Source organism: Berghia stephanieae, chromosome 12 (assembly GCF_034508935.2).
Source record: "Berghia stephanieae isolate SIO BIC M18660-M18661 chromosome 12, UCSD_Bste_1.3, whole genome shotgun sequence".
Lineage (NCBI taxonomy): Eukaryota > Metazoa > Mollusca > Gastropoda > Nudibranchia > Aeolidiidae > Berghia > Berghia stephanieae.
In genome coordinates, this window is record NC_088371.1 from 23,872,813 (window position 1) to 23,888,504 (window position 15,692).

General features: G+C 39.3%; 1 protein-coding gene across 1 annotated transcript in view; it reads right to left on the reverse strand.

The window, feature by feature from the left end:
- LOC144957970 (sodium- and chloride-dependent GABA transporter 2-like) overlaps positions 1 to 15,479 on the reverse strand; it is a 41,552-nt gene extending 26,073 nt beyond the window's left edge. The window contains exons 1-3 of the mRNA XM_078889534.1: positions 15,462 to 15,479; positions 14,907 to 15,049; positions 12,820 to 12,951 (exon numbers count right to left, since the gene is read on the reverse strand). Coding sequence (XP_078745660.1) covers positions 12,820 to 12,951; positions 14,907 to 15,024 — 250 coding nt within the window. The 5' untranslated portion in view covers positions 15,025 to 15,049; positions 15,462 to 15,479. The remainder of the gene's footprint in view (positions 1 to 12,819; positions 12,952 to 14,906; positions 15,050 to 15,461) is intronic.
- Between the last annotated feature and the right edge of the window lie 213 nt (positions 15,480 to 15,692).

The following is a 15,692-nucleotide window of genomic DNA, read 5'->3' on the forward strand; positions in this document are numbered from 1 at the left end:
ATAAATCAAGAAAACCGACCGGAAAATAAAGAAACTATCATTAAATTTTAAAAATTGAGCAATATTTTTTTCAAAATCAATCTACTAGAAAAAATTTTTATTTCTAAACCTATTTTTGTGAAACAAAGATAAATGTTCTCCTTTTTGCAAGCTGATTCAACAATGTGGTTTTCAAATTTATCGTATACGTAATCATTTGGAAGCTCCCGAGAAAGGTATTTTTGTGTAATCTCTTTCACACACACGCGCGCGCACACACACACACACAAACACACACACACACACACACACAAACATATACAAACAATACACAAACAATACACATCCCTGGTCATCTATTGCCTATATTATTAATGTTAATATATACATCTGGGTACAGCTGGGGCGACCATCCCCAACCCAGCGCGTCCACAGGTGGCGGATCGTGGAACGGCCTACAGATCCTGATCTATAGGTTAGCTGTAAAGCCGCGGACCAACTGGCGATAGTCGTGGAGAGTGAGGTTGGGTAGTCTGGCAGCACAGCTACACATACAAAATGCCTCATATACTCTATGAAGGGACTATCAAGGTGAATGGGAGGCGCCTTAAAACCTGCCAAATGCTCCCACTGCCTTGTGGGTTATGACCGGGAGGTCAAAAGGCTATGGAGTAAACCAGATAAAAATCCGTCAGAAGGCAACGGGAAACCACTGACGTATCATCCCAAGATCGTCATGATGTCCGTCCAAGCGAATCTAGTCAACGACGTCAATGGATGTTTTTCGAGCAACTCGATTACAGCCTCGTCCGGTAGAGATAGTCATGCAGGTGAACAGGTGACTCTCGACCGTCATCCAGCTACTGTGCACCACCAAACATTACGAACAGCAACATGGAATGTAAGAAGTCTGTACCAGAAAGGAAAATTAGCAAATGTAGTTATGGAAATGAAGAGATTGAATATCAATGTTTTAGGATTATCAGAAGTTAGATGGAAAGGAGCAGGAGAACTTAATTATGATGGCTGTAAAATTATATACTCAGGAGGAGGAGAACACTAAAGGGGAGTTGGAATTATACTAGATAATAAAACGGCGCGAGCAGTCAAAGGATTCTGGCCCATATCAGACAGAGTAATGGCAATCAAACTACAAGCAAAACCTTTTGATTTTGATATTTTACAAATATACGCCCCAACCACCAGTCACGATGATGAAGAAGTGGAAAATTTCTATCAACAAATAGATAAAGCAATGCATCAGTTTAAGTCTTCAGACATAAAACTCATCATGGGCGATTTTAATGCCAAGGTGGGCCGAGAAAGAATAGAAGATATTGTGGGCCCACATGGTCTGGGAGACAAAAATGACAGAGGTGATCGTCTTATTCAATGGTGCCGTCAACATGATCTGACAATCACAAATACTTGGTCAACAAACCACAATAGAAGGAAGTGGACATGGAAAAGTCCTGGAGATGGAGTGAGAAACCAAATAGATTACATACTCATCAGCAAACGTTTCCGAAACTCGGTTTTGTATGCCAAATCTATGCCGGGGGCTGACTGTAACAGCGATCATATACCTGTGCTATGCCCCATACGAGTTAAATTGAAAATCTGCAAAAGAGCAAAGGCTAAACCTAAATACCAACTAGACATTCTCCGGGAGGAACAGAAGATACAAGAAAAATTTGAACTATCAGTAAGAAACAAGTTTGAAGTGCTTGGAGAACTAACAGATATAGAAGAGAAATATGAGCAGTTTAAAGACAGTGTTGCTGCATCATTAGAAGAAAATGTTCCAACCACACTTAAGTTGCAGAAGAAGAAATGGATTACTCCAGAGATATTAGAACTAATGAATGAGAGAAGAAAGGCCAAAAATCAGGAAGAAAAATACAAGACTCTGAACAGGCAGATAAAAAGAAAATGCAACGAAGCTAAAGAAGACTGGATAAATGAACAATGTCACTATATAATGTCCTGCAAAGAAAAAAATGGCAAATTCTTCCATCAGAAAATCAAAGAAGTGACAAACAAAACTAAATCAGGTGCTAAAAGTGGATGCATCAAAGACAAGCGTGGAAACACCATCATGGACAAAGACTGCATTCTAAACAGATGGTCAGAATATATTGAAGAACTTTTCTTTGATAATCGAGGAGAAATGCCTATGATAAAAGAACTGGAAGGGCCTTCTATAATGAAAGATGAAGTTAGGAACGTCATGAAAAGCATGAAAAATGGAAAAGCTGCAGGACCTGATGCCATAACAATTGAAGCCTTGACTGGCCTGGGTGAATGGGGGATTGAATTCATCACAAACCTTCTAAATCAAGTGTATGACACAGGAAAAATGCCAACTGATATGAAACGATCCATTTTTATAGCACTACCAAAAAAGCCAGGGGCAGTTGATTGTGAACAACACAGAACTATTAGCCTAATGAGCCACCTCACAAAAATTCTTTTGAAGATAATTTTACTAAGAATAAGAAATAAAATACGACCTGAAATTGGGGAGATGCAATTTGGTTTTGTTGAGGACAAGGGTACCAGAAATGGAATATTCACATTATCAATGCTGATGGAAAGATGTATTGAAGTAAATAAAGATCTGTATATGTGTTTCATCGACTATTCAAAAGCCTTTGATAAAGTACAACACGAAAAACTATTCAAAATTCTATCATCCTTGGACATTGATGGTAAAGATTTAAGAATATTACGGAATTTGTACTGGGAACAAGAAGCAGCAATGCGTGTTGACAACGAACTAAGCAGTTTTACACCTATTAGAAGAGGAGTTAGGCAGGGGTGTGTTTTGTCTCCAGATTTATTCAACCTCTATAGTGAAATGATATTAAGAGATATCGAACATAAGAAGGGGGTGTGTATTGGAGGAAAGAATGTAACAAATCTGAGGTATGCAGATGATACGGTTCTACTGGCAGAATCTGAACATGAACTACAAGAATTACTGGATGTTGTAGTCAGGAGTAGTGAAAATATGGGACTGGAACTGAATATATCTAAAACAGAATGTATGACGGTATCTAAAAATAATAACCCACCAGCCTGTGTAATAACAAGCAGAGGACAAACAATACAACAAGTTGAATGTTTCAAATATTTAGGCTTCAATGTAACATCCAATGGAAAATCAGATTGTGAAATAAAGAAAAGAATAGGTATGGCGAAGAATGCATTCAACCAGCTGCATACAATTATGAAAAACAGGAATATTAGCATGAAAACAAAAATCAAAGTCCTGGATTGCTATGTACTGTCTGTGCTGCTATATGGTTGTGAGAGCTGGACCATAAACAAGACCATGGTTAAAAGACTGGAGGCAGTGGAAATGTGGTTTTACAGAAGAATGATGAGGGTGTCATGGATGGAAAGGAAAAGAAATGAAGAAATTTTAGAAATGGCAAACAGAAAAAGATCACTGATAACAAAAATCATCAAACGCCAAATGGAATTTTTAGGACACATTATCCGCCACCCTGGTTTGGAAATACTCGCCTTGACTGGAAAGATGAATGGAAAAAGAATAAGAGGAAGACAAAGAATAACGTATTTGAAAGGGATAAGAACTTGGACAGATGAAGCTGAGAAAGGTGGCGCTGCTTTAATAGAATTGGCAAGAGATAGATCAGCTTGGCGGAAGATGACCTCCGACGTCTGCTTCAGATATGGAACTACATGAGATGAGATGAGAATATATACATCCCATGCTGATTGTCACTACCTCCCCCCCCCCCCCCCCCACACCCCCAACCATTTCCACCATCCAAGTACCAGCGGCCTTTTCTCTTTGATTTTGTATCATGGTCTACCCGAAGCCCAACACCTCGATCGTTTGTGGGTCAACCCCCCCCCCTCCCCCCACCTTCGCCCGTAATCAATTTATAATTTTCTCTCTGTATAGAGCGCCACGTGCACAATTATATACTATTGAATGACACTGACCTTGCCCCTCCCCTAACACAAGCCAACAGCAACCCAATCTATCCTCTATCACGTGACCTTAGATCCGATGCTGCATATCGCTTGAGAGTCTTCACTATCCAGATCTCGTTCTTGGTCACGTGAGAAGGCTATATCCGTTCGGGTTCGGCGTTCGGCGTCTCGTTCGACCCGATTTCGTTAAAAGCCTATTGCCATCCGGAAGTATAACGGACCAACACACAAACTCTGTGTAACCATGAACTTTTATAGTCTGGTTAATACAGTTTAGTGAGAACAACTCACAAACGCGGATGGCAAAAACAATAACAAAGGCCTGAGTGACGTCATCTGCATACTATCTATATAATTTAGTTTATCACCGTAAGCCTGAGTTTTTCAAAAACATCCGTCAACAAATCAAGGTTAACCTATCAAAGCGATGGGGTCATGTCCTCCAGTTGACCTTTCCTCTCAGTCGGTCTCTTGTTTTATCATAGCACAGTGAGTACAACTCACTCGATTTTAGTTGTCGAACCGTACAGGAATCGAACGCGAACGTTGTATCTCGGAATTAAAATTTCTTTCAGTGTCCGACAACAAAGTGAAACAACACACTGAGTTTCTTTGTTATTGTTTTTAGAACACATTTAGATGACCAGTTCTCACTAAATAAATGTTTGAATAGTAATATATTATAAACGTTTTATCCAGGTTTCCAGGTATAAACTTTTTAGGTTTCGCACAGTTTTTTTTTTTGCTGGGATGTTTCATCTGTTTGTTGTGAGTAAATTACAGAAATGTATAGCGTGTATGACCGTAGCCATCGTTAACTTATAGATAGAATGAAGTTGACGTCAATCTGGTCTTTGTTATTGTTATTTGCCATCCGCGTTTATGAGTAATGCTCACTAATCTGTATTAACCAGACTATAAACGTTCATGGATACACACAGTTTTTTGTGTTGGTCCGTTATACTTCCGGATGGCAATGTTATGAGATTCTTAGCCAAGCGCATACTATCTATAGCCTGACACTGACCAAACAATGACGTTAAAATGCCAGTCTTTTGCCACAAAAGAAAACAAATCGTGAGTTGTATTCAATAATTCAACCAATGGGACCACTTGTTTCCACGAGCACTACTAACGACAACTCACTAGGTGGTGCAAAAAAAACAAATAATGACGTCAAAATGCCAGTCTTTTTGGGTTTCAGGGTCAGTCTATAACTTAACGATGGCTTCGCTATGACACACTAATAGGATTCAATAGTCTGATGTCACATCCACCCAGCAACGAGCAGCTAGGTTGTAAACAAAGAAAATCGGTACTTTTTATTCTTCATGATGGCTAGAATTTTTCACATGTCATGTGATCAGAATATATAAAAGTCAAAACATGATCAGATTTATAATATTTTTCTCCTCTTGATACACTTTTATGCTCGTCGGAGAAGTATTTCATAAGGGCGTCCGCCATTGTTTCTATTGTTTAGAACCAGTAACTAAGTTACTATGCGTCATTACGAGAGAAGTGACGTCACGACTGTTGAAGCCAATCAATTGTTCAGGAACAGGAGAGGAATTGAATGCACTCAGTGTACAGCCTTACTACTATTACAATGGACTCCGTGTTCTCTTTACAGACGTATTAACCTAACTATCGATGGTATTATATGAGAATATAAATGTAAAAAGTGGGAATGCTATAGATAGTTCAAAGATGACGTCACTCAGGTCTTTGTTATTGTTTTTTTGCCATCCGCGTTTATGAGTAATGTTCACTGAACTTTATTAACCTGACTATAAATGTTCATGGATACACACAGTTTGTGTGTTGGTCCGTTATACTTCCGGATGGCAATGTTATGAGCTTCTTAGCCAAGCGCATTCTATCTATAGATAGTCGGGGGGAATCCCCTTGTGAGAAATTTACTTAGCAAATATTTTCGGGTTGTTTGTTTTGTTCTTAAGGGCTTTTCGGCGCTTGCAACACATTTGGGTCATATCAGCGCCAGTAAAAAGGAAGACAAAGGGAAAGTAAAAAGTAAAATTACAGTGGGGGTTATCTATATTACACTTCCATGTTCTCGTGGTCATTGGTCACATTGCAAAGTGTGCTCAGAATGACCCACATAGGGAAAAGTGTTCTTATTTTGAGAAATATCGTACGCCACAATTGGTCATTTTGCTCAGCATGACACATGGGTATGTATACAACTTTCATAAACAAAACAGGGTGTTTTGATACATTGAGAAATGAATGTCCAATCGTTGTACAGCAACAAATCACGTGATCGATGACTAGGGTGGAGGAAAACATGAATATCGATCGCTCCCATTAAAGCACCCAAGAAAAGGGAAGACAATGGGGAATTGGTTCAAATAGGAAACAGGTGTAGATTCCAAGAGCACACTATCAAATTACTTACTTTGAGATCACCTAAAAGTCTCATCCAGACACAAGCACAGGTCCCCACTATAAGAGGAATACACTCAAATGTTTACAAATCATAAACAATATGTAAACAAAGCATAATACAGTGCATAACAGAGAGATGATTTACAAGGAAAAAAAAATATCATCTCCCAAAACTAACTACACGTTTGACTGTTTCCCTCTCAGCCCGGGTATCCACCCAGGGCCAAGACAAAACAATCTCATTCCAAGAAAGACAAAGACAGAAAGCATGTTGGAAATCGAGAACACAGAATGTACCTCCCTGCCCACTATGGGAGGTCAGGAACTACTCCCAGTGATTGTCTCAAACAGTGAAAGAATAGAGAGCATTTAAATAGTACTTTACAGCAATGAAAAGAGGCTCAGAGTGCTTTATCATTGATCTCTTACCTGGTGGACAAAGCACATAATACGTTATAGATCTATTTTATTAACTCATTCAATCCTAGAGATTTCTTCTACTTGTCAGAATTGGAAAAAAATATATATTAAAAACGAGCATGTACATAGATAGCTTTATTCAACTTCCATTAACGTGTAAAAACTAAAATCACTAGCTTTGATACTACGTCTATAATTTCTCAGAAAAATGTAATAAATAGGCATGGGGTAAAAGTAAACCCGGGTATACTACGGATATAGTCGATGTTAGGGTTGAAGGAGTTAATATTATAATATATTGAACGAGAAAAGCAGCCCGTTAAGTGCTTATATTATATATCTTTCGGACAAAGACATGGATCGCAATAAAACAGGGGGATCTCCGAATTTTTACGACAGGACGAGGAGAAATGCCTTTCACAAAGAAACAATCCCCGACGAATTGGTCAAACACCCTATAATGGTCGCACAAGACATGTCGAGTACAGTAAATGAATGCTATTCTAGAATTGTGTTCACTGGTGGTTCGACAAATGGATGATGCCAAGTCTGCAAAGATAGATCATCATCAAGCCCTACTGCAACCTCTTCGTGGTGTAGAACGGTAACAGGTCAAGCTGGCCAACTGCAGAGGGCGACAAGAATAGGCAATGGCAAACCATTCTTGTAACTTTGCCGAGTTAACTGCATGAATAAGTCCAAAAGGTTAAACGGTGACAGCGTAAAGGGGAGCATGTTTTCACGGAAGGCTGCTGCCTCGCTCGGTTGGGAGCGTGATGTTCGTCAGGTCACACCGAACCGTCAGCCAGTTACTAGGCGAAATTAAATTAACAAATGTGACAAAACCAAAATTGGGACATGGAATGTCAGGACCTGTGCCCAAAAAGGAAAACTAAACAACATTCTAAAAGAAATAAAACGGCTCCAAATAAATATTCTTGGCCTGGCAGAGATGAGATGGAAAGAGCAGGGAACCATGTCAAAACAAGAAAACAACACGACATATAAGATCATATGGAGTGGTGGAACCTCTTTCCAAAAAGGAGTAGGGATGATCTTAGACCAACAATCAACCAAATTTTACAAAGGGCACGTAGCAATCTCAGACAGAGTTTTGCTGGTTAAGCTAAGAGGACCTGTAGTTGACACCAATATTATTCAAGTTTATGCACCAACAGAAGAGGCGACAGATGCAGATATGACAGAGTTTTACCATTCACTAGACAAAGCAAAACGAATGTGTAACTCACAAGAAGTCCTTATGGTAATGGGGGACCTAAATGCTAAGATTGGCAGAGGCAGAGATGGTGACATAATCGGACCACATGGACTCGGAGACAGAAATGAACGAGGAAACATCTGGGCAGATTGGTGTAGAACAAATAAATTAATGATTTCAAACACCTGGTTTCAACAACACCCAAGAAGAACCTGGACATGGCAATCACCAGGGGACAGAGCAAGGAACCAGATAGACTTTATAGCAGTATCATCAAGATTCAGAAATGGCATATTAAATAGCAAAACCTACCCAGGCGCCGATGTAGACAGTGACCATGTCCCAGTTGTTTGTACAGTAAGGATAAAGTTTAAAGCTATTCAGAGAACAGCTGGTAGAATAAAGAGGGATTACAGGTTATGCAAAGACAATGGCATACAAACAAAAATGAGAGAAGAATTTGAAAATGCACTCATGATACAAAGCCAAAGTGAACCTGATAACGAAAAATGTGAAAAAAAATTGATATATTCCAAAAGTGTGTCAAAGCGACTGCAGAAAAGCATTTACCAATAGCTCAAATAAACAGCAAAAAGGAATGGATGACAAATGAAATTCTAAACCTATTTGAAGAAAGACGAAAATGCAACAGAGGGTCTGCAGAATACCAGACATTGAACAACCACATTAAATCCAAATGCATCGAGGCACACGAGAACTATCTAGACTGGAAATGCTGCGAAATCGAAAGAGAATACAAACCCAACCCCAACAAGCTCACCAAAGAATAAAAGAACTATCAGGGAAAAGGAAAAGCAAAGCAGCAAGAAGTTGTATCCAAAACAAACAAGGGGAACTGCTATTTGAAGAACAACATATAGAAAGCCGATGGGTAGAATACATAGGCGAACTGTACAATGATCCAAATAGAAATGAACCACCACTGAAATTCAAAGAACCATTAAGCGGACCAAACATCACCAAAAGTGAAATTGAACATGCCATGAAACGAATGAGGGATGGTAAAGCAACAGGCCCTGATGAAATATCTGTAGAGGTATTAAAAAGCCTAGGAGATCTAGCAATTGATGAACTTCACATATTATTCAACAATATATACAACACTGGGAAAATTCCAGAAGATCTCTGTAACTCTATTTTCATAGCAATACCAAAGAAAGCAGGTGCAGTCAGATGCGAAAATTTTAGAACTATAAGTTTAGTAAGCCACATCAACAAAATACTGTTGCGTATAATTATCAACAGGCTAAGGAATAAGATTAACCCCGAAATCACAGAAGAACAATATGGATTCCAACCTGACAGAGGGACAAGGAACGCAATATACCTCCTCCGTGTTTTAAGTGAAAGAGCTATACAGGTTCAGACCCCACTATACCTCTGTTTTGTCGACTACAAAAAAGCTTTTGATAGAGTACGCCACGAAGAAATACTAAAACAACTGCACTCCATTGGCGCTGATGAGAAAGACCTCAGACTCATGCAAACATTATACTACACCCAGCAGGCATCTATCAGAATCGGAAACTCTACAGGAAATTCCATTCCTATTAAGAAAGGAGTCCGTCAAGGGTGTGTTGCCTCACCAGATCTGTCTAATCTATACCAAGAAACAATCATGAGGGGCATAACTAATATGGAGGGAATAAAAGTAGGAGGTCACAACATAAATAATATAAGATACGCAGACGATACGGTACTCATTGCAACATCAGAAATCCAACTTCAAAAGATTGTTGACAAAGTGGTAGTAGATAGTGAAGCCAAGGGAATGGAAGTGAATATCACCAAAACGGAATGCATGGTAATACAGAAAAACCCCGAAAACAACAACACCTGCAATATAACGATTCACGGCGAGCAACTTACCAACGTAGAAAGTTTTAAATACCTAGGTTCAATAGTGACAACAGATGGAAGATGTAACCGAGACATACGAGCAAGAATAACTCAAGCCAAACAGGCCTTCATGGACCTGGGAAACATTTTGAAAAACAAACAGATGTCGTTCGGGATTAGATTCCGAGTCTTGAAGTGCTACGTGTGGCCAATCTTGTTATACGGATGCGAAAGCTGGACTACAAATGCAGAAACACAAAAGAACATTGAAGCTTTTGAAATGTGGTGCTTGAGAAGGATGCAGAGAATATCGTATACCGCACACAAAACGAACGAAGAAGTGCTAAAACAAACATACCAACAAAGGAAACTAATGCCCTTAATAGCGGATCGACAACTCTCCTTTTTCGGACATATAGTAAGGAAAGATAAGAATGAATACCTGGCAAGTTGTGGAAAAATACCTGGTAAACGCGCCGGGGGAGACAAAGAAAAACACTCATAGACCAACTGAAGGGCTTCACCAACCTAAGAATCCAAGAGCTGTTTGAAAAAGCGAGAGACAGGGAGGAATGGAGAGAGATAATTCATGCAGTATCCAAAGCCTGGACCAGGCATGGAACCTAGAAGAAGAAGAAGAAGAAGTTCACTGGTGGGGGGGGGGGGGGCGCTTAGAATGTAATAAACTTAAGCTTTTATGTAGACCAATATCCACTAAACGTGCTCAAAGCGCTTTACAAGATGTCCATGACCAACAGCAACACGTAACATGTAGAACGAAACATGACGCCATTACAATTTTACTGACATAGACAACGCTGTTAAAGGCCAGGTACTCATTTTACACCTGAGTCCGGTGAGAAAATATGAGTAAAGAGCCTTTTCCAACTTAACTATGCGCCGAGCGAGGTTCGAACCCAGGACCTTCCGATCCGAAAGCGAGTGTCATACCAGTAGACCACATAGCCTATAATGTGACATATCACTAAATCTTTAGCGCCAAACAGATTCCATGTGTTTTGTTGACAGGATAACCTTTCAAATGAACAGCAGTTTTGAAATACAAGAGATGCATTATCAAAATTAGGTAATCATTGATTTGATCTCTCCACTCTGTTTTCCTGATTGCGTGCCATCTGTTTAAAAGTATTGCGAATAGAGATGCATATACGAGATGGAAGTCAGTTGGACGAATTCAATCCCTCGGGGGGGGGGGGGGGGCGACATAAACTCCTCTAAACTAGGTGAGAAGTTGCCAGACTTTTCCACCATTAAGAGGAGACACTGGGTGGTAACGAATCGGCTTCGGTCGAGAACCTGCCTCACGACAAAATCGCTTCATCAGTGGGAACTTTCCACTTGTCCAACATGTAGCCGATGTGGGATGGAACCCGAAATCGCAGAGCATCTAGTTGAACGGTGTGTTATGACGAAGCTTCCGGGTGGGTTTGCGACGGTGCACGAGTGCGGTGAAGAATTTGCTGATTGGGTCGATCGTCATAACATAATAGTATGAGCACCATTAGAAGCTGCTGCCTTATATCATCGAAAGTATTCCGCGCTTCGCCTCTCAGGAGAAATACTTGTAAATTTTCCTCATTGTGACAAATCTGCACGTTTAATCCATTTTGTTTTAGTTTTTTTTAATGAATGTAGAAATAAAAACAGAGAGGTCACGCCTCTGTCTTTCAATTATTAATTTCGGCAAATGTTTATGTCAAATATGTAAAAGTTTATAATTTTCTGTGCCATTTTGAACCCAGGATGACAATGTCAGTGAGTAGTGCACACGATTCTCGTGAGAAGAAAACCCATGGACAACCCTGTGGGGATTTCAGTGATCGTAATCACAACATAATAGGATTCAATAGTCGTAACGTCACTTCCTTCCTAATGACGCATGGTAACTTAGCAACACTGGCTCTAAACTATCGGAACAATGGCGGACGCCCGTATGAATATTTCTCCGGCGAGCATAAAGGGTATCCAGAGGGAAAAAAGACACATACATTTGATCATGTTTTGACTTTTACACATTCTGATCACAAGGCATATGAAAAGTTCTAGCCAGCATGAAAAATAAAAAGGAATGATTTTCTTTGTTTAGAACCAAGATGGCCGCCGTTGCCGGGAGGCGTGACATCAGACTATTGAATCGTATTCACTGTGAAAATATTATTACGGTAAACCATCCAAATGTTCACTCATTCCAGACCCTTCACTGTCATATTATACCATAAAGAAGAAAAAGCCCAAAGTGGTTCTGTAACCGATGCAAAAACAAATCGGCTTAATGTCACTAACAATTCTAGTGTTCGAGCCAATTATCATTAAAATCCGTCAGAGGGTTGTGAAGATATCCACGTCAACGCGTGCACACGGCTTGTGGAACGAACGGACTATAGATAGTTTGCAGATGACGTCACTCAGGCCTTTGTTATTGTTTTTGCCATCCGCGTTTGTGAGTTGTTCTCACTAAACTGTATTAACCAGACTATAAAAGTTCATGGTTACACATGGTTTGTGTGTTGGTCCGTTATACTTCCGGATGGCAATGTTGTGAACTCCTTGGCCAAGCGCATTCTATCTATACTTCCGGATGGCAATGTTGTGAACTCCTTGGCCAGCGCATTCTATCTATAGATAGTTCGAAGATGACGTCCTCAGGCCTTTGTTATTGTTTTTGCCATCCGCGTTTGTGAGTTGTTCTCACTAAACTGTATTAACCAGACTATAAAAGTTCATGGTTAAACAGAGTGTGTGTGTTGGTCGGTTATACTTCCGGGTGGCAATGTTGTGAACTCCTTGGCCAAGGACGACGACGATGATGATGATGATGATGATGATGATGATGATGATGATGATGATGATGATGATGATGATGATCATAATAATAATAATAATAATAATAACAACAACAACAGCAACGACAACGACGACAACATCAAACCCATCATCCTTACCTTTAAACAGCGGACAGACAATCCAAACTCTCCCTGGACCTCGACTCGAATACTGACAATACAAAATCTCCAGGAAGCCAATGGGAATTCCCAGAATCAACATGCACACACAGAAGGGAATCAGAAAGGCACCTTAAAAGGGAAGATAAACGAATAGGATGAGTCCTTGATATAGCGCACTATCCATTTCATTCCCCTAAAGGGTTCGTTTAAGATTTCCAATAATATTTCTTACAGTGAATGACTTAATCAGTTGGTTGGTGAAAAGGTTTGAACTGAGATATTGCCAAGTTTAGCTAGAAGCTCAATTTTGATGAAAAATGAGTTCTTGTCATAAATTATTAAATCAACCCTTTTTGTACATCTTCGTGAAATATCAATGCTTAATTTCACTTCTATTTTTTTTAACAGCTAGTCAAGTTGAAAAAGTATGAAATTTGAGAAAAGTTGCTGGATACCTTTCCCATACATCTGACCATAACTTCATGAAAAATCAACTGATTTACTTCAAATAATAATTAAAATGCTCCAAAATGTTCAACTTCCGACTGATTATGTCATGCACTGACACATATTGTTGTGCTGACGAAGGGTTTGTACACGAAACGTCTATTGTCTGTATTGTTCCCATCCGAAGCCTCTCCATCATCACTCTTTCGTGTGTATTTTCACGATCCCAGGCTTCAGGCAGCCCTTACCACTAGAGCTCTCTACTTCTCCATTTCATGTACATGTGTGGCTATGTGGTCTTGTGGTAAGACACTCGCTTTCGGATCGGATGGTCCTGGGTTCGAGCCTCGCTCGGTGCATAATTGCACTTTATTTACTTACATTCTTTCACCGTACTCAGGTGTGAAATTAGTACCTAGCCGTTAACAGCGTTGTCTCTGTACGAGAAAAATTTTACTATCGCCTGTGTTACGCGTTGCTGTTGGCTGGGGGCCCTTTGTAAAGCGCTTTGAGCACGTTTAGTGGATATCAGGTCGTCCAGCAACGAGCAGCTTGGTTCTAAACAAAGAAAATCGGTAGTTTTTAATCTTCATGCTTGCTAGAACTTTTACGCATGTCATGTGATCAAAATATAAAAAAGTCAAAACATGATCAGAATTATAATGTTTTTCTCCTCTGGATACACTTTTATGCTCGTCGGAGAATTATTTCATAAGAGCGTCCGCCACTGCTCCGATAGTTTAGAGCCAGTTAATAAGTTACTATGCGTCATTACGAGGGAAGTGACGTCACGCATGTTGAAACTTATTCCAAGCTTACTGTGAGTTCTCTGGAAAAACTCGTGTTTAAAAATTTGCCCAGAAAACTCGCCCTTCAAATATCAATCGAAATAAAGAAAAGAAAAAAAACCCCAAAGAACTTGAGCTTTTATATAGAGCAAAAACGTGCAAAAACTAAACGTGCTCAAAGCGTTTTACAAGGAGTGCCTAGCCAACAGGAACACTTAACATGTAGAACGAGCCATGACGCCTGTTAGGCGATATTACAATGTTAATGTAGGGATAGAGACAAAACTGTTAAGGGCCATGTCCTCATTGTAGACCTGAGTCGGTGAGATAATGTGAGTAAAGAGTCTTTTCCAAGGAGTCAACTATGCGCCCAGGACCTTCCGATCCGAAAGCGAGTGTCATACAACAAGAATACAACAAGACTACATTATAGCCGCACATAAAGGACCTTCATCTTGGCAAAAACTCTCAAACCTGGGAATTCCATTTTTCCCATAGTAAGGCAATTAACTGGATAGCATGCACAACGAGACATCAGCCCTGTAAGATTATATTACCTTGGGCGAGGGGGGGGGGGAGTGGTTAGGTACATAGGCCATATTCTCATTTTACACCTGATTGCGGTGAGAGAATGTGAGAAAAGCACATTTTTCAAGTACTCAACTTTGCGAGACTCGAACCGAGGACCTTCCGGTTCACAAGACCATAAAGAGCGATTTTAGAATAAAATTTTGGTGATGATGATGATGATGATGATGATGATGATGATGATGATAATGATGTGATGATAATGATGATGATAATCATAATAATAATGTTGACGATTACGCCGACGATAATGATGCTCACCCCCTCCATTTCTATAACACACATAAGGAAACCTCCAGATATTGCCAAGACCAACGAGTGATCCAACAGCCGAGAATAGAAACTGGAGCCAAGAGCCCCACTCCTCACGTTGTACCATCTCAATGAATTTTTAAGGCCGATTTCTTACAGGAAATTAAGGTAAACAAAAGAAAGCACGATATAAAAATCTGAAAAAGATGTATAATAATAATAAAATTAATAATAATAATAATAATAATAATAATAATAATAATTATTATTATTATTATTATATTATTATTATTATTATTATTATTATTATTATTATTATTATTATTATTATTATTATTATTATCAACATTATTATTATTATTATTATTATTATTATTATTATTATTCCTAAATAATTTTCTTGACATGTTAATTTCCTCTCACAAAATAAACGTATACAATTTTTCCGAATCTCCAGGATTAACAAAAGTTCTATTTCTAAGTATAGGTCTCTGGGAATAGCACTAGGATGTCTCAACCAACCCAAGGAACAGTATTGACAGAAGAGATTATACTGATCAATACCCTCATGTACCACAGACGTATGTCGTAAAGGCATTTACACAAACATGCACGTTCAGCTGGTGACGATGAAAACAAAGAGGTTTCGCGCGGTGCGTAAAACATGCAATGGCGGTGTATGTAGGCGAGATTTGTGTCAATAGCGGGCAGAAATCACTCGCTCGTTTAATAATGATCTTCTTCTTCTTCTTCTTCTTCTTCTTCTTCTTCTTCTTCTTCTTCTTCTTCTTCTTC